At 40.6% G+C, this 25,628-nt stretch overlaps 1 protein-coding gene across 2 annotated transcripts; it reads left to right on the forward strand.

Moving 5' to 3' along the window:
* The first annotated feature begins 701 nt into the window (after positions 1 to 701).
* On the forward strand, positions 702 to 24,284 carry LOC124883682 (galaxin-like). Of its 2 annotated transcripts, XM_047390900.1 has the most exons (14): positions 704 to 756; positions 836 to 874; positions 2,600 to 2,639; positions 4,948 to 5,060; positions 6,059 to 6,181; positions 7,539 to 7,706; positions 9,082 to 9,127; positions 9,381 to 9,484; positions 12,328 to 12,410; positions 13,641 to 13,867; positions 21,403 to 21,556; positions 21,637 to 21,805; positions 21,957 to 22,010; positions 23,015 to 24,284. In XM_047390900.1, the coding sequence occupies exons 1-14, from the start codon at positions 738 to 740 to the stop codon at positions 23,260 to 23,262; spliced, it is 1,587 nt and encodes a 528-aa protein (XP_047246856.1). In that variant the 5' UTR covers positions 704 to 737; the 3' UTR covers positions 23,263 to 24,284. The 2 variants fall into 2 exon arrangements, with proteins under 2 accessions (XP_047246857.1, XP_047246856.1); XM_047390901.1 differs by lacking the exons at positions 21,403 to 21,556; positions 21,637 to 21,805; positions 21,957 to 22,010; positions 23,015 to 24,284 and adding an exon at positions 20,664 to 21,394 and having other exon boundaries at positions 702 to 756.
* Positions 24,285 to 25,628: the final 1,344 nt, after the last annotated feature.

Consider the following 25,628-nt stretch of genomic DNA (forward strand, 5'->3'; position numbering starts at 1 on the left):
ATCTGATGAAACACCCACAAATTGAGGTGCGACGGTCTTTGGAGCGGACGGGCAGGATGATACTGACATCTGATTGATTTTTTAAGAGATCTGACATCCTCTGCGTCTTGTGTATGAAAGAAAATCATCATCATGACAGAAAGAGCATTGTCCATGTGTCCGTCCTCGTTTATGATATAGACATCTCCATACAAAATGCGTAAATTTGACCCGAAACCCTGTCTTACCATTAAAACTAGACGAGATTAAAAAAAAAAAAAAAAAATCAAATTAATCCGATACATTTGAAGACACACCTTTGACAATAGTTACCACGGTGAAAGTGCAAAAAACATAACAGCAAGCTTAAATCTGGGTTTTTCTAAAATGCGTGATCTCAAAAAGCTATGATGAAATAAGATGGCACTGACAAGTTAGAAGTTTCAAAGTGGATTGCACCAAATCTATTAAGAGCAATAGTTAATTAATCTTGTCAAAATTCCGCAAAACCATTTTATGACTCAAAAAGCCTATTCGTTATTGTTTTGTGGATCCTAAAACCAGATACGCCTTAGGCGATTTTATTGTGAAGCCATACTTTTTAGGCACGTGTCCTGGATCATAGGAAAGCGCACTCCTTGTTTTTAAATGCCATATTTTTAGGTGATATGACGTGGTAGGTGGGACTAATTATAATAACACATTTAAGCCTCCAATGGTTCAGTCTGAGGCTCAAACTGTCAGACATCCGTGCAAACATGCAGACTCATAGACTGGGTAAGATTGGTGCATCTTTGGAAAGCAATTCTTCACTAATGACACAAAGATGAATAATAAGAACTCTCTTTTGCTTCAGCTTACTTGATCCATATCTTCATCTTCGTGATTTTTTACAGTAAGTACCTGTATATGTTAGTTTTTTTTTTTTTTTATTGCAGTATGCTTTATTAATCTCTATGTAGATTTCCTTGCTTTTACTTTTGTTATATTAATCCGTGTCTTGTCTGGTATTTGAGTTAATTTTCTTTTCTCAGTTTGAAGTTAAAACTCATCCGTGTTGTTTTACACTTTTAGAGAGAGATTTTTAAAGACAGCAGGAGAAAAAGAAGATAAAATAAGCGTTTATTTGCCGGTATCTTGCTGACAGACACTGTGCATGCTTTGTACCGACCAGCTTCCCCAGTCAGCAGCATCATCTTGAGGCTGCTTTTGCCTGGATGTGGGAAGGCAGTGACTAATCTGGACCGAGTCTATTTTTTTTTATAAATTCACATTCTTCAACCTGGATAGGATGTGGATGTGACCCAACCTATTTATCTTGCTCTTGGAGTCTGCCATGGATCTGCGGATTTCTGTCGAGTTTGGACTTAGTGGTTAGTTTTGGACTTAGTGGAGTTAAATGTAAAAATAAACTCGTGGTTGTCAGGGCGCGTATTTACTAGCAGAATGTATCTTTGCAACCGCAGCTGTCTCGCATTGGAAGCGTGCCAAAAAGGATGGAGGATAAGGGGGGTCTGTATAACAGGCGTTCATTGAGGAGGTTCAGGTGTAATCGCGTTTTCCTGAGTGGGCGTTCAGTCTTTGCGCACCTGGGTGCGGATGTTCATTATTATCTTACATACTATGTCTTATTTAAAAAATGATGGATTGGTGGAGCGTGAACTAACAAGTGTCTTGACAGTAAGAAGGCGTCCTGAGGTGAATGGATTATTTACAGTAATGCTATGCAGCCGGCGGTGGGGGTTGGTCTCCAGACCCCAAGAGCGAAATATGGTGAGCTTGCCACTTCAGTCAGCGGGGAACTGTACATATCCAACGGCCCCAGCACCTTGCTCTGTTACCATTCATCCACAGCAGACACCAGCGGAATAGAGAAAGTCCCCCTTGTTGCTGTGCCATGCTTTATAATGACGCAAACCAGCAACAGGAGTAAACCTGTCGGATGAGACAGAAAGGTAGAGAAACTAGAATGGAAAAAAAAAAAATGTGATGAGACGATAGAAACCATACGCAGGAAGTTGTTTCAAAAACGGTTACTGGCTGCTCGCTGTTTGGCCGGGAGAAATTGAATAGATAATTGTTGTGTGTTGAGTGGGCGTCTCCTCGCCCGTTTATTTTCCTTGGGGCTTTGTTCTCTATCTCACTAGCAGGATTGATTGAAACAAATGCATAATCATACCTTATAGTTCCACGGCCTTGCTCTTAATGATCATTATTTATGTGCATTTTGCGCTGTGCCCTACTTTGAATGCATAGAGTGCAGTGCCGTCTGAGCCGTTTTGGGCTTACGTCGGGCTCTATGGTTCACCGTTGTCCGCAGCTCCTGGCGCGTCCCGCCGAGCGCACAACTCTACGTGCGCTCTGTGTTGCGCAGCGCAAAATCATTATTGCGCGGAGCATGCAGCACAAATGAATGGATGTCAGGGGCGCGGCGCCACTGAAAGCGCATCACGCTGTTGCTTTTAAACCAAGTTCCTTATAGATACAGTTGTTGCTTTTGTTTTTTATATTCAATTCTGATTTCTAAGCAACTGGACGCACCGTGTGGCGTTCAAAGTCATTTGAAAGACGTATCCTATTCAGCTCAACTAGTTGAACCTTGTCTTTTGTTCGTTGGTAGGGTCCGTCTCAGAAGCCAACGACAATGCCAGCAGTAACAGGTGGGTGACGTTTGTGAGTGACGTCTTGTCCTCGGGTGAAAGGTTTCTGTACTTTGATATAAGTGCCTTTCAGCTCGAATCAGGTATGAAAAAATATGTATTTTTTTATCTTACAAGCTCAAAGGGTTGCATTACACAGCAATCAGGCATGTTGAAATGACCAGCGTGGTCACCCAGTGGTGTGAAAAGTGTTTGCCCCCTTCCTGATTTCTTATTTATTTTTTCACACTTAAGTGTTTTAGGCCAAAAAAAAAAAAAAAATAGTTAAAGACAACATAAGTATACACAAAAAGCAGTTTTTAAAAGAAGGTTCTTATTATTAAGGTAATAACAATCCCAAACACAAACGTACATGACCGTGTGAAAAGTGATTGCACCCCTGTTAAAACATAACTGTGGTTTATCACACCTGAGTGGACTTTTTCTTGCCACATCTGTTCCCAATCAAGAAATCTCTTAAATGTGACCTGCCTTACAAAGTGAAGTAGACTAAAGGGTCCTCAAAAGCCAGACATCATATCGAGAACCAAAGAAATTCATGAATAAATGAGAAAGAAAGTAACTGAGATCTATCAGTCTAGGAAAGGCTAGAAAGCCATAAAGTCTCAATTTCTCCAGAAGACATCTTGATGATCCCCAAGACTTTTGGGAAAATACTCTGTGGACTGACGAGACAAAAGTGGAACTTTTTGGAAGGTGTGTGTTCTATTACATCTAGTGCAAAAGTAACACCGCATTTCAGAAAAAGAACAGACAAACAAAATGTAGACTTGGGGTGGCCTAGTCAGAGTGCTGACCTGAATTCTATTGAGATGTTGTGACACGACTTATAAAGGCTATTCATGCTCAAAAACCCTCCAATATGGCTGTGATTCTGCATGAGCGGGCCAGAATTCCTCCACAGCGCTGTAAAAAACTCATTGTCAGTTATCGCAAATGCTTGATTGCAGTTGTTGCTGCTAAGAGCGGCCCAACCAGTTATTAAGTTTAGGGGGCAATCACTTTTTTTACACAGGGCCACGTAGGTTTGAATTTTTTTTACCCCCTAATAATAAAAACCTTTATTTAAAAACTGCATTTTGTGTTTATTCGTGTTGTCTTTCACTTATATTTACATTTGTTTGATGATCTGAAACACTTAAGTGTGACATGTCTTGTTCCTGTCCAAACATATATACATTTAAAAGAAGTTACAGTATGTTATTATATTTGGATAAATGCAGTTATTAAAAATACATGCAAAGTCAAGTTTTTAACAACCTTCAGTACAGTTATTTTCTCATCTTGTTTTATGCTTTTCAGCATAACAAAAAAAAAAAAAGGCATGCCAGTAGACAAACCTTCTGCTGACAACACAGCTCAGGGATTTGATTCAGCAGTGTGTGTGTGTGTGTGTGTGTGTGTGTGTCTGCTCATTCAACTGAAAAACTGTTAATGTTGGCACCTTATATGTCTGGGTGCATTTGTAAAGAGTGTCTGGTAAATTTAAACACTTTTTTTGTTTCTTGTTACAGAAAGCAGATGTGATCACTTATGACAGAGAGTTTTGGCACCTCTTGCTGAAAGAAGATAGGCTACATGCTTGTTCTTGCATCTTAGTTTCTGCTTTGACATCAGCAGTCTGTTTCAATGAGCTCCCCCCACCCATCCCAGAACACGTCCTCAGAACTGATGTAACTGATGTTTATGGACCACCTAGCTTACACATCCTTTTTCAGCTCTGCCCACAAATTAAGGGCTTTGTAATGGCCACTCCAAAACAATGAGTTTATTGTATTGTTTATTTATTGTATGCTTAGGGTCATTATCCATGTGAAGACCTAAATAGTAATATCTCGTCATGATGCCATCTTTTTTGTGAAGTGCATCAGTTCCCTCAACACAGCATGATCCCCCCACCCCTGTGCTTAATATTTAGGAATAGTTTGGATAACAGTTCAATTTCATCAGACCACAGGACTTGCCTCCAGAAGGTACTGTCCTTGTTCCAGAGAGCATTCGCGAGTGCTGTAACCTCACTTTTTATGTGATTTTTTAAGTAATGACTTCATCCTTTCTAATGTACTGGTATTTCTGCCCATATCAGTACATTGCTGACTCAGAGTGGACGATGACACTCTGGTACCATCTTGAGTCAGCATTTTCACAAGGTCTTTTGCTTTTATTCTTGGCTGATTCACATATTTCTATTCTGTATACAGGTTCTGTAACCCATCTCTGGGACACAGCAACCATCACGGAGAAGATAGAAACTTTTAAAGAAACTTTATGAACAAGAAAGCCCATGACTATAATCTGTGTTTTGCAGAACAACTTGCAACGGAGACAAGCCTGAGAATTTAGACATGCACTGTTGCAATGGGAAGCTTTACAATCCAGAAAAAGACACTTGTTGCAAAGGTCACAGAGAAAATATAACAGGTAATAACATTTTGTCAGTCCAGTTAAATTTTCCAACTTGTTGTCCTCAAAAAAAAAAAGTGTTTTAATTTTAAACTATAAACAGCTACTAGCCTCTGATATAATCCAAACATGTAATTATTTACTCAGTGTCCTAAAAAGTTTGCAGTTTTCTTGTGGTGGCAGCATTATGCTGTGGGGAGATTTTTCTTCAACAGGAATATCGAAGCTGGTCATCGGAAGAGATGATGGAAGAAAATAAACAGGGGGCAATCACAAAAGAAAACTTGTTGTGTAGAATTACAGCTGTAATTATAGCTGCATGCAGACTGAATACAAATACACACCATGCTTTTCACTTTTTAGAACATAAACAGCTTATCGTGCTGACTTGCAACGATTTAAACTGGTTGATGTTTTCTAAAACTGGAAGTAAGTGTAAAAACATGGCTTCTACCTCTGTAAAAGAAACCCATGTATCCTGCAGCGTACCTTAATAAGCAGCATACTTATGCCAAATTTTGACAAGAGTTCATAGTGTTTACAAATTCGATATTTTAATGGTGTGTTACTGGATTTTAACTGTTTTTATAAAATTATTAGTTGCTACAATTTTTTGAATGCTCAGCACATTTTCTGGCTTCAGCCATCCATGCAGAGCAGGGGCTGAAGTGTAAAAACAGGTGCTCTTTCTGTTTCTCACAAGAATGACACAGTCAGTTATTTCCTAGCCTACAGCACAGATGACATCATTCTGAACTGAGCTATTTCATCACATCAAACAAACCACAACTCACCACATGATGTGTCTTGTTAAAAGCAAAATTGCATAAAGGTTTACCCTGCACTGATGTGTGTACTTATTTACTTAAACCCTTCCTGAACTTTGGGTTCTTCCATAACTCTGGGGTGGGGTTTCTGTCCAAGAACATTCCATATTTACTACAATACAAAACACTTTCTCCTGTTATATTATGATGTATGCTAGTTGAAATTTTGTTTTTTTGCTATTTTTACAGAAGGTCTGAGTGAAAAGGTGTCCAAATGCTGTGGACTGCAAGCTTACCTCCCACTCAATGAAATCTGTTGTAACTTTATTGTACAACCTAAGCCTTCACCCATGGCTGAGTGTTGTGGTAAAGGTAGGTATACATTCTTCACATCTTACAATGATGATGTCATATGTTTGTGCTAGGTTTAGTGCTGGTTTGGTTTGTGACCTTTACAGGGCCTTGTGAAATCTTTAAAACTAGGTGGTATAAATAAATCATTTTACAGCACTAACCACTGACACCATTTTTGAGTCTGGTGATGTGAAGAGGGCTGGTTGACCTTTGATGACCCGGCCTTAAACTTTTATCAATATTTTCTGAAGGACAGCAAGTGCTAACCATTCAAACACATGTCAATGTCAATGGTCTTGACACAACAATTTTATCTGGGGATCTTTATTAAAGATGATTTTTTTTTATTTAGCTGTACCAAAAGCATCAAAGTTGTATCACACCTATAATTAAAGGCATCTCTATTAAGTAAAACAGCAGTTTAATAGCCAGACTAGTCTAATTTGACTTTTTCATGAATGTATCAAATTTAATACTAAAAACTCAAATGTAAATCTGCAAATTTTTTTCCATGGGCCTTGGCTACACACCAGTGATGGAGACAAAATGGGTTGAACTTGTTCCAGGCTTTTTTTATTGTTTGACATCCAAAAGAGCCCTGTTCTTTATCTCAGCCTTTGAAAATAACACAAATATTTGAAGAGCAACAGAGCAAACAACAATGAGGGACATCATCTCTATAATTGGCAGTACGGCACAAAGCCTTGAGACAGATAAATAAGTCATATAGATATTTTCTATAGGTATAAAAGCCCTTTTTATATGATGACATTATTACATTATGACAAGAGGGTTAAAAGCTCACCACTAGTTTAAGGCAAACAGGTCAGGTAGTTCAAAAAAGTAAAGTTGAGCCAACACTATTAAACCAATAAGCACTTTGATAAAGATGTTTTCATTTAAGAGGACCTAGCCATGATGGTTTCTTTTCAAGCTTTTCACACAACGTATTGGGAACGGATTAGCAGTGATAGGTGTGAAAAAAAGGATATGAAAGAGATCCGAACAATCAAAAAACAGGTTGGATTTGCCCCATTTCAAACCCACACATTGCCATTTTGTCCTTACCTAAGTCCATTTTCTACCCACAAACAAATTATATTAAATTCATATCCTATTGCGTAACCCAAGTTTCATCCATTTCTTTTTATTGGTTGTTAATACTATGAAGACTGATAAGATATAAGTAATCATAGAATATTTGTAATTTAATTTGTGTATTATTTTCACAAGATTTTATATTAAATCCTGTTGCCATTGATTGTGGTTCTGACCCCTGTTTGGGCCAGCTGACTACAGTATCTCCTGTTTCTAGGAAATATTTGTTGCATTCAATTGACCAGATTTTCTGACCCAAAATGATTTCTTTCTACAGAGGCCTTTGATAAGGAAGAACAGCTGTGTTGTGGTTCAAACAGGAAGATCCTGACCAAAAAATCTTCGGACCATCGGTGCTGTATAGAGGACCAGTACAACATCGAGACTGAGTGTTGCTGTACCAATGAAAAAGTACACGTTCATCCCATAAACTCAAAATGCTGTGGTAAGGACGTATCCCAGGAAAACGTTTAGCTTGTCTTTTTCCAAACTTCCATTTTTAAACCTTTTATAAAGATAAACATCTGAAAAGTGTGAAGTGCACATGGATTCACCTCCCTCAACTGATACCCCTAAATAAAATCAAGCGGCACCAAATGTTTTCCGAGGTCACCAAATTAGTAAATAGTGTACACCTGTGTGTATCTTACGCTCTTTAGAAATCCAGTTGTTCTGTTAACGCCTAAGAGGGTTGTCAGAAAACATTAATGAACAATCAGCATCATGAAGACCACGGAGCACAGCAGACTGGTCAGGGATGAAGTTGCGGAGAAGTTTAAAGCAGGGTTATGTTTTAAAACATTGTCCCAAACTTTCACACAGAGCTCTGCTCAATCCATCATTCAACAGTTGAAAGACTGAGGTCAACTGCACCGCTACCAAGACAAGACCGTCTCTAAACTGATAGGTCAGGCAATCAAGCAGGCAAGAGGCCAATTGTTCCTCCTAAGGAGCTGCAGAGATCCACTGTACCGGTTGGATAACACGCTGACAGGAAAACTATTAGTAATGAGCTATACAAGTCTAGCCTTTGTGAAAGACTTGCAAAGAATTAAGAAGGCTGTGTTAAAGTAAAGTGATGTGATGTCGCATTTAAAGATTGCCATGAGCAATGTAGTGGAAAAGGGCACTCTTGTCAGAACAGACCTTGCACAACCTGAACCCACTATCCCCACAGTACAAACATAGTGGTGGCTGCATCAAGCTGTGGATAGAGTTAATGGGAAGATGAATACAGCTACAATACTGGCAGAAAACCTGTTCTGTAAACCTGCTGCTGTCCCTGGAGCAAAACGTTATTCGGGAGCATTTAGTATTTAATACTAAACTAAGTATTAAGTATTAGCTCAGGCTGGCTGAATACTGAGAAATTCTCAGTAAAATAAAACAATGTTTGTGCTTCCATTGTGGAAGCCTGTGGCTGAAAATGATGGCTAAAAATGGTTCAAACCAATGTACAGGTACTAAATTCAAAGACTCAGATTATTGTGTTTAGGACATTATTTTACAAGAACTTAATTGCTTTAAAAATTAAACAATAAAAAAATGGAAAACGTCAAAGAAGGTAAATACTTTTTGAAGAGAGACATAATTAGTTTTAACTGAACATTTTCTGCAGGTATTGATTTGTTTGATCCAGAATAAGAGGCCCTATTATCATGCTGGCCAGTTTTTGTTCTCTTCATATTTTGTAGTTGACCGGCTTAAAAAACTTTTGAATCTTATGAATCATATTGTTATCAAAGCACAATTAACAAGTCTTTATGCTGTTTGAACTGCGCCATGCTTGTATATTTATTTACGTGATGTTTATCTTACAGAAAAGAATCCCCCAAACACCGACAGTCCTGCTCCAGCAGATCTTCGGTATTTAATGTTTACTTTTGTTTTGCTAACCCATGTTCAGCGTGACAAATATGAATGAACATTTATCTTTAGGAAACCTATAACTATTTAGTTGCTATGGAATATTTAATGTTTAACACAACTTAACTATTGCACATAACTGCAGCATTTTGTTAAAACAAAATTATTGAAAAGTAATGTTATTCTGCTCTAGAATAATTCTAATGGTTGATGTGTGGATAGTTTTTTTAATGCTGTTAATCTTTGTCCATAGCTCTAAACTTAAGTTACATTTTTGTGGGTCAACGTCTTATAATCCCATGAAGCGACACTGCTGTCAGAGAAAACATGGACACCCAAAGGTGTCGTACCCCTCAGGTAACATTGTCAGCACATTTGTTTTTTTCACCAGGCAACCGTGTTGTTTGTATCTGTTGTTTGTATCTGATGAGACTATGATGCATCCTCTGCTAGAATGGGTCAGATCATGATAAACATTTCTCCTGCACATTAACAAGAAAAGGCAAGTTTATTTGTAAAGCACTGTTCCAAAATGTTGATTTGAAGATTCAAAACTATAAATACTCTTAAAGTTTGACAACCAGTGCTAAAACCATCCATCCATCCATCCATCCATCCATCCATCCTAAATTACCAGGGCCACAAATATTACCCCCCCAGCCCCAATACCTTCAATAGGATACATCTTTCTGAAGCCTTTTTATTTATTAGAAGTTACGTTTTTAATTCATACTGACAAAAAACGGTTAATCAGTAGTCCATTACTTTCCGTTTTTTCCTGGGGTATAAATATGACATGAGGCCCATAACTCATAACCACTTTTCAAACTATGAAAAACGTGACACCATTGTTCAGTTAAGGCTGATGGGTGTAGATCCTTCTAAATCAGGATGCTGCCACAAGAAATTGTGACTCACCTAAACTGTCCCATATCTGCAGTCAATGCGGAGCCAGCCTGAGGTTTGGGCAAACTTTGTGAATTATTAAGGCCCATCTGATCATTATGGCCTATTTTTGTTCCCACAGAAGTGATCTCCTCTGTTTCTGCAGCTGTGGTTTTCAGTACTTTTTCTGCCTGAGCTTGAGGGCACATTTCAGGCACACTGTAACTGTTTGCAACAAAATCACCAAGAAATAGCCTTTTTTCGTTGTGGTTGCTTGTGAAGAGTTAAACGGTTGTGAACATTAAAGTTTGTGAACGCAATATAGTTGGGAAGGCGGCCCCAAATTAACTTTCTTCTGATGCCTTTATAAAGCCCTGTGCTAACCTTAATTCACTGCAATAATTGAAAAATGTAAAACTACTCAAAAAGTCACAAACAAGACTGGACATGGAGTCATAAACAGTGAGCAGGATAGTGAAAGGTGTATGAAAAACAGCAGCTTTCTTTTAGTGTTAGATTATGCTGCTGCACTAAAATATTGATTTATTTTAAGGATTTTGTACCATGTTAAATTATGATGCCTGTATATTTGGAGGGAGCTGTACATGTATGGATTGCCAATAAGATGACCAAGGCCAAAGAAGAGTAGGCATGGTTTATAGCAGTATGCCCTCCATCAGTAAAGCTGAAAGAAAAGATTTTTACATGATAACAAATGTTTCTCCCATTAAGGAGATAATATTCAGAGGAGAAAGCAATATGAATAGATGCTACAGAACTGTTAAATACATCCTGGCCCATTTGTCTTTTAAAGGGGTTTCCAGACAAGAAATGACAATCAAAGCCTAGAATATAATAATTCAATTCTATTCAGTTTATTTATATAGCGCCAATTCACAACACATGTCGTCTCAAGGCACTTCACAACAGTCAGGTTCATACATTCCAATTAATCCTAACCATTGAACAGTGCAGTCAGATTCAGTTATTTATTCAAATTGGATAAAAAGTTTTTCTGTCTAAGGAAACCCAGCAGATTGCATCCAGTCAGTGACTTGCAGCATTCCCTCCTCCTGGATGAGCATGTAGAGACAGTGGACAGTCACTGGCGTTGACTTTGCAGCAATCCCTCATACTGAGCATGCATGTAGCGACAGTGGAGAGGAAAAACTCCCTTTTAACAGGAAGAAACCTCCAGCAGAAACAGGCTCAGTGTGAGCGGCCATCTGCCACGACCGACTGGGGGTTTGAGAGAACAGAGCAGAGACACAAAAAGAACAAAGAAGCACTGATCCAGGAGTACTTTCTATGGGAAGGAAAAGTAAATGTTAATGGATGTAGCTCCTTTAGTCGTTTCATCTAGAAAGAAAGAACAGATAAACTCTGAGCCAGTTTTCAAGGTTAGAGTCTGAAAGAGAGCACATAGAGTTAGTCACAGTAGAAGCTCAGTCAATTTCCATGTCTAGGAGAGAGAAAGGGTTAAACACTAAAAGACAGGGCCATGTGGATCATCGGTAGAAGGTGAGCATTAAGTTGTTGCCAGCAGAAACTTGGATGATGCCCCTTTCCAGAAAGGTGTCACAGGTAGACACAGAGTCAGGCCAGGTGTAGCTTCTAGGAAGAGAAAAGAGACAGAACATAGTTAAAAGCTGAAATAACAGCAAATAATGCAGAATTAGAGAGTAGTGTGAGAATGTAGCGAAGAGGGTGAAAGTGGTCATTATGTCCTCCAGCAGCCTAAGCCTATGGCAGCATAACTACAGAGATAGCTCAGGATAACCTAAGCCACTCTAACTATAAGCTTTATCAAAAAGGAAAGTTTTAAGCCTAGCCTTAAAAGTAAAGTTTGTCCATCTAGAGCCCACTGATGGTCATTGTTATACTAAAAACCACAAGGATTGGGATACTTCTCTCTGTCAGATTGACCATAACCATTGGAAATGAGTGGGGGTCATACAGGTAGCAGAAATGGAGGGTGTGTTAATATAGAGGCTAATCTGCAGCATCAGCATTGGAGACAAGCCAGACTATAAAGAGTATGAGAAAAGCCTTTGCATACATCTTTTTGAAAAGGATGGGCAATATTGAGACTCAGCACCCAGACATTACAAATGATTCATTGAAGAGTACAGCCTCTACCTAACCTTCAAGTGAACTAGAGAAGTTATTGTTTGTAGAAAAAAACAATTCAAGCTGCAGCTGTTGGTACATCTCCAAGCCCACAAAACTTTATCTACATTATTTTCACAGGTTGCTATCAGAATTGTAACTTTTATATCCTTTATCCACCCTCCAACCCCTCTGTTTATGTCTAGATGCTTCACCTACTCTGTACGACCCAACGAAGAACATCTGCTGTGAAGGCCGTTTGATAACACGGAAACCATGGATGGATCGAGTAATGTTCTTATGTCACTGTTTTTGGTTGTTTCAGAAATTATTTATAATTATTTCGGTGAGCTGCCTGTGAGGGTTTAACAGCACAACCAGACACCTTTTGGTTAGTTTAAGTTAAAGGCCTGTGAGTTATCTATATATATTTGACATTTTGCACATATTTATGTGAACAAATAATTCAGAAAGGAGTACAGAGCAATGCTGCTGGGCCAGCTGAAAAACAGATAAAAACTTTGCGGTTTTTCTGCAGTTGGCAGTTCGTAGCCCCTCCTTATTGAAAGTTAGACAAGGTGTTTTCCTTTCGAAGGGTAAAGTCATACTTGCAGCTTTGTCGAGGCTACCTGGGTTTGTACAAGGATGCTATCAAATGTTCTGGTAAGACATTAAAGGTTTTGGTTCATATGTAGAAGTTGGTAGTTTTTTAGTTTTTTTCTCTGGTTATTATTAGTACAGTTGTCCTTGCTTCTCTGGGTTTTCTAGTTTATTTGTTCCTTTTTCCCCTCTGGCCTTAGACCCCTTTTGTTATTATTTACCCAGTTGCTTGTTTCCCTTAAGATTAGTTGTTCTTTCCCAGCCTCCTCTTTAGTACAGTTCCTCTTGTCCCTCCTTTGTCTAGTTAGTGTTCCTTCCAGATTTAGTTTCCTTTCCCTAGAGTTGTCTTTAGTTTAATTTAGTTTTCCTCTCCTGTCTCTGCATTCTCTAGTTCCCCTTTCCATAGTAACATATTCCCTCAGTTCCCTGCAGCCTGGTCCACACCTGTTTCATGTTTCCTGTGATTACCTGCCTCCCAGTCTCATTGGTCCATACTCCACTTCCCTCAACTTATAAGCTCTTTAGTTTTCATTGTTCCCGCTGGTTCCTTACATTATCAACCCTTGCTATCTTCCCAAGTTTCTCCTTGTGGTTTGTTTTCTGTTTTGCCTCCTGAACTTGTGCTTTTTGATAACCTGCCTGTACTCTGCCTGCCTGCCTTCTGTAAGTCCACCTTCAGTTTCATTATTGAATTTCATCTACTCACCATGCAGCCTCCTCTCCATGTTCTGCATCCCGGTCCTGCCTCCAAACCTACTACACCGCCAGAAATATTTCCCAGACATTTAACCTTTTGATTTTTTTAAATTCATGTCTTTTTCATGACCATTCACTTATTATGTTTACAGTTAATCAATCCCTTTTTATGTAAAAGCCTTACTGTAAATGTTTTCTCACAGTTTTTCCCTTTGACTTTTAGTGCTGTGGAGACACACCGTATGGTTTAGCACAAAGGGGAGTCCTATGCTGTAAAAACGTCTTGTTCAAAGACAGAGAAGATGAAGAGGAGTGTTCGGAGAGCGGAGTACCTTACAAACCTTTGAAAGAGACTGTCTGTGTTTCTAAACGCCATAACTCTCCCGGAGGACACTGCTGTGGGGAGGATCTCTACCACCCCAACAAAACTATCTGCTGCAAAGGACACAGGTGAATAATCAACCAGCTCTATGTGATGCTGAAATGGATGAAGTTGCAGAGGTTGTTTTTTGTGCACATGTGTCCTACAGAAAAGGATTCTGGGTGTGTACGATCAAGTTAATGTTTGCTTCTTAGGGGTGGTGAGGAAAATTCCTTTTGCAGCCAATTTCTTGCAATGTCTGAGAGAAAATAGACATTCGGTCTTCTCCTCTGGCCCCAACTCTCTTTATATTTCCTAGGCTGGTTCTAATCACAACCACCTATTGTGCCAGTAACTCTCTTTTTCTCTGAGCGTACAGCTGCATTGATGCTTGGAATTCTTTCCATGTTCAGATATGTATGTCTGCATGTGTCTTGTGTTAGTGCAGCTAAGTAATTTGACTTTCACATGTTTGGCACCTAGGCACGAACACACACAATGAGCCAGACAAGTTGTATGTGATCTTAAAGTATACAATGACAAGAAGAAATTCATTAGGTCCCTAATGAGTGCAGCAAACATGCCCATAACATCTTGTAGGGTTGTCTATGTGCAAGAAAAATCTCCCAGAGACGAATTAATTGAGTTAAACTGTTAAAAAAAAAAAAAACAGGCACTGAAAAAGAAGACTTTACAGCTTGCCTTTGAGTAAGTCCCATCCCACTCTCTTATATTCCGTGACCCCATTACACAGTAACCACAGCATGTCTAAGAAGACTTCTTAAGGTAAATGATTATATATGCAACATTCATTTTAAATAAACACAAAATATTGCATTTATGTTCAATCACAACATATAAAATTTTTTCTGTTTAGTTCAAAGTAAAATTAAGTTCGTACTTGTTGTGACTATGAATCTGAAAATATTATTTAATATTTAATAGTAATATTTTAATATTTTATAAAATAATATTACGGTCTGTTAAGGGTTGTCCTGTGAATACCAGCCCAGTAAGGCGATGGTATTAGGACAAAATAGAAAGGTGTGAGACGAGCTCTGACATTATTGAACAGCATAAACTCTGCACACATATGGAATGAATTCACTCAATTTCTTAAAATACAAGAATTTATTAACAAAAATAAGTCAACTCAAAGTCAGACATATTTCAATCAACAAACTCTTTACTATGCTAAAACAATCCAACTAACTACTCAGACTCAGATCAGCAAAGCGAGGCCGTATCACGAGTGCTCTGTCTTACAATACATGTTAAAACCTCTTATACCTTTTGCTTCAAAGCTTACTGACTGACCCTCCCCCCCGCTGTAAATTAGCCAACCACAATGTGAGTACTTTATTATCTATACCATGCCCAACAGCTGACATTTATTGCTTTACTACCCGTACAGCCAGCATTTACTGCTTACAGCTGCTGGCGAACATCCTGACCTGAGGTTGACCCTTGCTCCAGCCTGAAGCCTGCTGTGACCCTGTGACTTCTCTCCCTAAGGCTCACATGTTAAATCTCAGTTTTATGGTTCACACATGCGAACTGAACTAATAGTATGAAAGTAAATTATTTTAATTCTCAACACTACCAAGCAGAATGAAATAATAGGGAAGACTAATGGGCTATGTACAATATAAACAAGTCGATTAAAGATGATTGAAAATCATGACAAAAAGAGTGATGCAACATTATCATGCAATGTTTATGTTTGAGAACCAAGGATTATCTTGAAGAATCTGGAAATGAAGTTAAGTTAGTCTTGGAACCAACTTAGGCAATAATCAGCAAACGTTTAGACAACCACTCACAATGCAAGATCAGATAAAATATAATTTTAATAAAATAATGTTAAACAATTATCTGCTGAATAAAACCAACCTTCTGGATGACTAATTCTCAATGGTGTGTCATTAGCTGCCTTTATTTATTAAAATATTTAAATAAATATTATTAAGAAAATGGTCAAATATTTAAGGAGGTATTTTGGAAAAGAACCAAATCTTTCTGGAGAAATGGGCCTAAGTATGAAAGCACGTGTCCTTACCTGTTAGCAGTGAAAGCTAACAAAAGCAGCTGATAGCTTAGCACCAGAGTTTCACACAAACAAAACCAAACTTCAGAAAATGAAAACGTTCAAATCATTTTATCCTAAATATCTCTGCCCAAACCCTAACCTCGTATGTGAACCGTGCTGAGGAGGAGTTGTCCGGGCGATGACAAAGTTTGAAGAAAGCTTTGTGAACAAAAGGGTTAGCTGTTTGATGGCGGGGCTCGCTCTGTCCATTGACTAAACGGCAACTTACTGGTGACCATGGTGATGCGTGCGTTGTCCTCCTTCGGGAAACTGCTCCACTCGGAGTCGTAGAGACAGCGTCTCTGCCGGGAGCTCTCTATAACACAGCTTGATTGTATAGGCCTCAGAGAGAAAAGTTAAGCCAGGCTTGTACCATCATGTCAACAAGATGGCGCCGCAGATGGTCGCCTCGGCGTGTTGGTGCGCATTGTTTTGTTTTGTTTTTTGCTTTAAAACGGTCTTCTGTGATGGTACCCGGAGCTCTCTCACCAGAGAAGAACTCATGAACATCAGGGCTACGACACCAGAGGAGTTATTTCCCACTTTTCTGCCTACTGCTCTGGAATTTTTGGACATTCTGGTCAAAGGTGCGCTCACCTTTGTTCACGCGGTGAAACGCCGTAAGAGAGGGAAACGGGCTGGGGTGCTGGTACGTCTTCGCCAGCGTGGACTACGAACACCGTTACCTGGAATATTTCTCTCTAACGTGCGCTCACTTCCCAACAAAATTGACGAACTACAACTGTTGTTGGGGAAAAACAGGGACTTTTATTCATCGGCAGTTTTGTGCTTCACGGAGACGTGGCTGTGTGGATTAATACCAGACTCTGCGCTGCAGCTGGCAGGATTCCAGCTCTACAGAGTGGACAGAGACACGGAACTCTCCGGCAAAGCGAAAGGTGGAGGAATCTGTTTTTACCTCAACAGTGGTTGGTGCAACGACGTGACAGTGATTCAGCAGCACTGTTCTCCAGACCTGGAAGCCTTCATCATAAACTGTAAGCCTTTCTATTCCCCCCGTGAGTTCGCTTCGTTCATCCTGGTCGGTGTTTACATCCCGCCGCAAGCTAACGTGCAGGTCGCACAGCGCATGCTCGCCGACCAGATACTGAGTGTGGAGCGGACCAACCCGGACTCCTTAGTTATCGTCGTTGGTGACTTTAACAAAGGTAATCTGACCCACGAACTCCCCAAATACAGACAGTTTATAAAATGTCCGACCAGAGAGGACAACATTCTGGATCACTGTTACACCACCATCAGAGACGCTTATCACGCCGTCCCACGTGCTGCACTGGGCCAATCCGACCACGTCATGGTCCACCTGATTCCTGCATACAGGCAGAAACTAAAGCTCTGCAAACCTGTTGTGAGGACGACAAGGAAGTGGAGCAGTGAGGCTGTGGAGAATCTCCAGGCGTGTTTAGGCTGTACAGACTGGGATGTGTTCAGGACTACTACCAACAGTCTGGACGAGTACACAGAGGCTGTGACTTCCTACATCAGCTTCTGTGAGGACAGCTGTGTACCATCATGCACCAGGGTGAGTTACAACAATGACAAACCCTGGTTCACAGCTAAACTCAGAAGGTTAAGACTGGATAAGGAAGAGGCCTTCAGGAGTGGGGACAAAGACATATACAGAGAGGCTAAGTACAAGTTTGGCAAGGCAGTGAAAGAGGCCAAACGACTGTACTCTGAGAAGCTCCAAAACCAATTCTCAGCCAACGACTCTGCGTCTGTCTGGAAAGGGCTCAAGCAAATCACCAACTACAAGCCGAAAGCCCCCCACTCCATCAACGACCGACGCCTCGCCAACGACCTGAACGAGTTCTACTGCCGCTTTGAAAGACAAAGGGACAGTCCTGCAACCATCTCCCACGACGCCCCCCAACAGCTGCAGCCACAATCCACCACCCCCATCTCTCCAACCTCAAGAGGGGCCTTGGCACCTCCAACCCCCACCCTGAAGTTCCCCCCCACCAGCCCCCTACCCACGCCGAGGACGGCTCTTTCCATCCAGGAGAGGGACGTCAACAAACTCTTCAGGAGACAGAACCCCCGGAAAGCTGCTGGACCGGATTCTGTCTCACCAGCCAGCCTGAAGCACTGCGCTGATCAGCTGTCTCCAGTCTTCACAGACATTTTTAACACCTCACTGGAGACATGTCATGTGCCAGCCTGCTTCAAGTCCTCCACCATCGACTCTCGGATCCAGTTGAAGAGTTATGTCTGTTTGCCAGCAAAGAGACATTAGCGCGCTGTCTCCCCGGCCAGCCTCGCACGGAGTCCGGGTGGTAGAGAAAGGACCATTGGAAAGGTGGAGGTTTTATACAGGCAGTAGCATCATGGGAAGTCCGCTGCTAGCCCCCTTGCCCTTCTGAAGTTGTGCTGGAAGTTGGTTAAAAGCAATTTATTTTGAAAGTTCGAGAAAAGTTTGTATTGTAGTTTTAATGTTGAAATCCATGGCTGTGGATCCCAACATACTCGTACTCGTAGTTGTTGTCTTCCGCTTCATCCGGGACCGGGTCACTGGGACAGGAGACTCAGTGGAGACATCCAGATGTCCCTCTCCCCAGACACCTCCTCCAACTCCTCTGGGGGGAGCCCAAGGCGTTCCCAGGCCATCCGAGAGACATAGTCCCTCCAGCATATCCTTGGCCGTCCCCTGGGCCTCCTCCCGGTGGGACGTGCTTGGAATACTTCCCGAGGAAGGCATCCAGGAGGCATCCAGTATAGATGCCCGAGCCACCTCAACTGGCTCCTCTTGATATGGAGGAGCAGCGGCTCTACTCCGAGCCCCTCCCGGATGGCCGAGCTCCTCACCCTATCTCTGAGGGAGTGCCCGGCCACCCTACCGAGGAAGCTCATTTCAGCTGCTTGCATCCGGGATCTCGTTCTTTCAGTCATGACCCAAAGTTCATGGCCATAGGTGAGGGTAGGAACGTAGACCAACCGGTAAATCAAGAGCTTCGCTTTTTGGCTCAACTCTCTCTTCACCACAACAGACCAGCACAGTGTCCCCATTACTGCGGCAGCCGCACCTGTCCGTCTGTCGATCTCCCTCTCCATTCTCCCCTCACTCATGAACAAGACCCCAAGATACTAGAACTCCTTCAATTGAGGCCGGAACTCCCCTCTAACCTGAAGTGGACAAGCCACCCTTTTCCAGTCGAGAACCATGGCCTCGGACTTGGACGAGCTGATTTGGACGCACCGCAGATCTTACAGTCAGAGCTACAGGCAGCAGCATCGACAATAGATGCAGAGAACATGGTCCACTTGAACTCTATGTCTCCGACATCCCCCGGAATCTGGTCAAAGCTCTCCCAGAGGTGGGAATTGAATACATCCTTGGCCGAGGGCTCTGCCAGACGTGCCCAGCTGACCCTCACTATGCGATTGGGCCTGCCAGGCTTGTCCAGCTTTCTCCTCTTCCAGCGGATCCAACTCACCACCAGATGGTGATCAGTGGACAGTTCAGCCCCTCTCTTCACCCAAGTGTCCAAAACATGTGGCCGAACACGACAACAAAGTTGATCATCACCCTCCTGCCTGGGGTGTCCTGGTGCTAAGTGCACTGATGAACACCCTTGTGCTTGAACATGATGTTCATTATGGACATTCCGTGACTAGCACAGAAGTCCTATAATGAAACAGCACTCGGATTCAGATCAGGGAGGCCATTTCTCCCGATCACGCCTCTCCAGGTGTCACTGTCGTTTCCCACGTGGGTATTAAAGTCCCCCAGCAGAATAATGAGTCCCTGGGAGGGGCACTATGCAGCACCCCCATTGCCAAGAAGGTTGGGTACTCCGCACTACCGCTCGGCCTGTAGGCTGAAACGATAGTCAGGCACCTGTCCCAAACCTGAAGGCGCAGGGTTGCGACGCTCTCATCCACCGGGGTAAACCCCACCACGAGACAGCTAAGCTGGGGGGTGACAAGCAAACCCACCACAGCCCGCCACCTCTTCCCGTGGGCCACTCCAGAGTAGAAGAAAGTCCAGCCACTTTCGAGATGGCTTCCAGAGCCCACGCTGTGCGTGGAGGTGAGCCGGCCTATTTCTGGTCAATATCCCTCGACCTCGACCAAGCTCAGGCTCCTTCCCCCCCAGCGAGGTGACATTCCATGTCCCTAGAGCCAGTCTAAGAATCCGGAAATTTGGTCATCGTTGGTTGGTTTCCCTTTTGCTGACAAAACAGCCCTGTCCCATTAAGGCATGGATTTCACTAAACCCCTGAAGGTGTGTTGTGATATTTGGCACCAAGATGTTAGCAGAAGATCCTGTTAATAGCTCTAGACTGCAAGGTGGAATGAACATACATGGGTCTGATTTTTTTTCTCCAGCACACCCCACCGGTGTTCAATTGGATGGGGATATGGAGAATCTGGAGGCCAAGTTCCCTCCTCCAGCGCATTGATGTTCAACTCAAACCATTCCTGAATAATTTTTGCTTTGTGGTTGGATGCATTATTCTTCTGGAAGTGCCCATTGGGAATATTGTTTCCATTAAGGGGTGGTCATGATCTAAAACAATGGTAAGGCTGGTGGTACAGGTCAAACTGATCTCCACATGGATGGCATGACCAAATCTTTTAAACACAGCACATCAACTGACATCATTTGTATTGCTATTTAAGTTTGGCCAGTCCTTGCTTGTATTTATTTATGCTAGAAAAAAACATTAAAAGTCAGGCTTGTTGAGCTGATTGGATCCATCCCAAATACATTTGAATCACATTTAGACATGAATAGACATGTTTATCCTCTTCTTTCTGTCTATTCAACAAAGATTCAGACAGACCTTTTCCCAACAAAACATTGCGCAAACCATTACATTGCCCCTGGTGGCTTGGCTTCTTCACAGGTGTGCATCCTTGTGCCATATGGCCCCCAGGTAAGAGACACACTCAGTCATTCATGTCTTGTAAAAGAAAACATGATTGGTCAGTCTGCTTGTGATGCTTATATGCTCATTGTTGTTTCTTTTAACAATGGACATAGGTCAGCATGGGCGTGACCTCGTCTAAATAGTCAAAAGCAGTGATGAAATGTGTATTCTGATACCTTTACAATCAGATGTAGCTACAGCAGTTCATCTGTTGGAACTGACCACACTCATCTAGCCATTGCATTTCAATCATTTCGGAACCACTCAAATTATTCTGCATGTCCCTATTCCTGCTTGTAACACATAACAAGGACAAAATGTTCATTTGCTGCCTAAATCATCCCACCTTCTACTTGGGGCAAAGATAAAAAGAAAATCACTGTTATTCACTTTATCTGTCAGTGGTCATAATGTTATGCCAGACTGGTGTACATTTACAGCAGATAAGTCCAGTGGCCTTCTTTGGTTCAATTTGTTTGATAGTGTTTTTTTTCTGAAACGCATTTCCTAGATCTTAATGAAAGTGAGATTAGGGCTGATGAGGATTCAACCTGATAATTTTTCTGCAGTCATGGTGGTTTGTATTTTATCTCACTTTTCTTATTTAGTGTTCTTGTTTTTTCTGTTTTAAAAAAAATAGCTACAATCGAGCAATACACATTCGCTGCTGCGGAGTTCAGGCCTACAGCATTCTTGACCCGTTACAGAAGTGCTGCGAAGGAACTCTTTATAACTTGACAAGTGAGGAAGTGGATGGCATGCAGTGCTGTGGGTCTGTGCTGCTGAACGTAACGGTAGAGTTCATTTATTTGATTAGAATAAAGGACAAAGTATATGATTTTTCTCCACTGAAAACCTAATAAATCATCTTCAGAACCAGGATGTTTGCTGTACAAGTGAGGACAAATCCTTGTTGTACCCAGCCAGGAAAGGATTTCAGTGCTGTGGCCACCACTACTACAACCCTGCTCTGTGGTCATGCTGTGCAGGCAAACTGAGTCCAGTACACAAAACAATTTACCCTACAAGCCATAGCATGAAAGGTAATTTTTTCTGCTTAGAGCAGCCTCACAAACACAGAGCCCGTGAAACACAGAATTAATTTTGACTCATCTTAGCTTGACTAGTCTCTGCATTTGGTGATTAAATATTCATAATTCTTGATTTATGCTTGTTTTTTTTTTTTTTTTGCAGAATCCAAACTTCAGTTGGTGAGCAATCTCAACAAAACACAACTTTGCAATGAAAGTAAGACATTGATAATTTTTTTCTATTTCTTGTATAAAAAATAAACATTATGTGAAACCACTTTATAAAGTACATCTTGCAAATACCAGGTTGGATCCTCTTTGCATTCAGAACTGCCCTAATTCTTAATTGCATTGATTCAACTAGATGTTGGAAACGTTCCTCAGAGATGCTGGTACAAACTGACTGACATTTGCCTGTCAATTTGCAAATAAATGTACTACTAAAGGACCAATAAATGTCCATTATTTTCTAAAATAGTGTTTCAAAACAAAAATGGATCTGGTGCATGCAAAACAAATTTTTTACAGTGTAAACAATGATCTTGTCCATGCAAATGTATTTAGCACCAGCGCTATTTAACTTCTGACTTTCTAGTAATTTCTGGTAAACATTTCTGGTAAAAATCCTTTCTTTTATGATTAACTACGTTGCTACAGGATCCTTCTTTTTCTTACTGTAATTGTCTTCTTCAATCTTTCTCCACCATTTACCTGTGAAATTATTAGCAACATTAGCCTCCAATGCCTTTACAACTAAATAGAGGGGGGGGGTTCTACTGCGGTTAATTTGTACCGCAGTAGAACGGAGCATTGGATCCAGGCTTTCATTTTACAGTTGAAATTTAGACTCATCTGAGTACACAACCTTTTTCAGTCTGGTTTGACTTGTTGTGCACTTAAAAACAGTATCATGCATATCTTGGTTGTAACAGTTTTTTGAGCTACTGCTTTCTTTCTGTCATCTCGAGCCAGTCGGCACACTCACCTCTGACCTCTGAAATCAACAAGGCATTTTTTCACACAGCTGTCTGGCACCAGCAATTGTGCCACATTCAAAGTAGCTTCACCAAGTCATTGTCACCACGTCTAATGCCTAAATACATTGAGTTACTGCAATGTGATTAGCTGATTGTCTGTTTGTGTTAACATGCACCTGTACTTTACAGTGTGGCTGATGAGTAAATGCTTGTAACTTCTTTGTGTTTTGTTGTCTTTATTTAGTCTTCATTGGGATTGTGGAAAGTGTGTCTCGTGGCAGCACTGTGTTTAGCAATGTGCTGAAAATCAAAGGAAATCATGCCACAGTGGAACCAAATGTTTTCATCCTGGAAACGACTGATCAGTGCAAATTCCTCGGACTCACCACTGGAAAAACTTACTTCTTCAATTATGTTGATGTCTTCACTGATTTCAACCATGAGTCTGTCTTGCAGTTGCTGCATTTCATTTTGTCCAAATGTTCTTATTAGGTCACCACTGGCTGGTCTGGTCCTAATCATTTTACCAATACTATGAGAAGTTCCTCAATTCATTTACTTAGAATTGGTAAATAACATTTGTCAATATAACTTAGACGTATTCACTTTATCTTATATATGACTCAATATGTGAATCTGTCCAACTTGGACATTTTATGTACTGATGTTTTTTTACTCATATTGACTCAGTTTCACATTGTGTGACGCTGCCAATAGAAAGTAATTTTACTTAAATTATTCCCCTTATAGTGCATCTTTACTCTGTTACTTTGCACCAAGTTTGAAAGTAACATTAATTACCAAAGTCTGACAAGAGTTACAGTAGCACAAGTGATGCTCGATCCAAGCATCTAACAGTTTAGATGCGAAAAAGCTAACCTAACGGCAGTAGCCTCTCTGAGAGAAATGCACGATGTTCTCATAAGCTAAACTTCTGTCAGCCTGTTTTTTAATAGAAATATATTTTCCATATTAAATTATGCTACTTTTATTTCTGCACTATTTGGATTTGTCTGACAACAGAATGTTTATATTTATAGAATGTATTTAAACATTATGAATAAAGCTAAATACATATTTTAAAAACCATATCAGGGCTTTAAACATGCTACAACCCTAAATCGGTCATTCAAAATTAAAATAAAATCTACTTTTATACCTTGGATTTATGCTCGTTTGTGTCATCAGAACTCCAACTGTTTGCTTCAAGTAGTATTATTTTTATTTTGGTAGCATCTCATATAAATGTGATTTCTGTTCTCATGCACATGCATTGGATGAGGAAATGATGGTGTTTCTGAATTTGTTTCATTATATCATTTTCGTCCTGCAGTATGTAAATGAATAAGCAGACGGAGCTGAAACTCAGTGAAGCTCAGTCATTATCTACAGCATGTTTACTAACTGATTATCATTTGTTTTTTGCTATATGTTCATTTTGAAAACAAAACTGAATGTACTGTTGGTGCTTATTCCTTTTTAAGAAACTTTAAATAAAAAGCACTAAAAATTAACATTGTTTTTCCATCCATCCTTTGTCTATACCCACTTATCCATGCAGGGTTGAAAGGAGGTGGGTGTCTATATCCACCAGTCACTGGTGGAGAGGAACCGTGTTTTTATTTCCAATAATTTATAAAGTTAGATGTTTTTCTTGTGTTACTTTGACACCACAAATATTGATAATTAGGTCACATATTTTAAACCTTCTAATTTGGCATACAACAAGCTTGTGTTGATGTTGAACATTTTATTCCCTCTGTAATCAGTCTATCAAAGAGAACCAGCAGCGAAGCAAAGGTTTTATATTACGAATGTAATAATCATACAATCATAAAAAATCATATAAAATGGAATGCAGTCTTTGTGTGTGACTTCTGTAAACGTTTTATCCAGTTTGAACATATTAATATAGAATTTCACTTGAGTGTTTAAGGCAGAATATAGCAAATGATTTGTTGTAAAAGGAAAAAGAGCCACAGGTTCTCAGTTTGATGGTGGACAGTCAGATTAATGTGTGTCACCTGTGGAAGATGTGGAACCAAGGTGTGAGCAGAAGGTTCAAGGGTGGTTGTTTTAATGGTGAACCAACACAAATAGGCAGAATGTGAAAAAGAAAATGTATGTGTGTATTTGGCATACAATAACTTCTTGATTATGCCTCAGTTCCTGTCTGTGAGTCAAAACCAGCCTCCAAACATCTATCACTGGCTGCCTTGTAAAGAGACTGCAGGAAAAGATCTCCCAGATTTTGCAGCTTCTCATCAGGCTTTTGTGTGGTACAGGTCCTTCTCAAAATATTAGCATATTGTGATAAAGTTTATTATTTTCCATAATGTAATGATGAAAATTTAACATTCATATATTTTAGATTCATTGCACACTAACTGAAATATTTTAGGTCTTTTATTGTCTTAATACGGATGATTTTGGCATACAGCTCATGAAAACCCAAAATTCCTCTCTCACAAAATTAGCATATCATTAAAAGGGTCTCTAAACGAGCTATGAACCTAATCATCTGAATCAACGAGTTAACTCTAAACACCTGCAAAAGATTCCTGAGGCCTTTAAAACTCCCAGCCTGGTTCATCACTCAAAACCCCAATCATGGGTAAGACTGCCGACCTGACTGCTGTCCAGAAGGCCACTATTGATACCCTCAAGCAAGAGGGTAAGACACAGAAAGACATTTCTGAACGAATAGGCTGTTCCCAGAGTGCTGTATCAAGGCACCTCAGTGGGAAGTCTGTGGGAAGGAAAAAGTGTGACAGAAAACGCTGCACAACGAGAAGAGGTGACCGGACCCTGAGGAAGATTGTGGAGAAGGGCCGATTCCAGACCTTGGGGGACCTGCG

This window comes from Girardinichthys multiradiatus, chromosome 18 (genome assembly GCF_021462225.1).
Source record: "Girardinichthys multiradiatus isolate DD_20200921_A chromosome 18, DD_fGirMul_XY1, whole genome shotgun sequence".
Lineage (NCBI taxonomy): Eukaryota > Metazoa > Chordata > Actinopteri > Cyprinodontiformes > Goodeidae > Girardinichthys > Girardinichthys multiradiatus.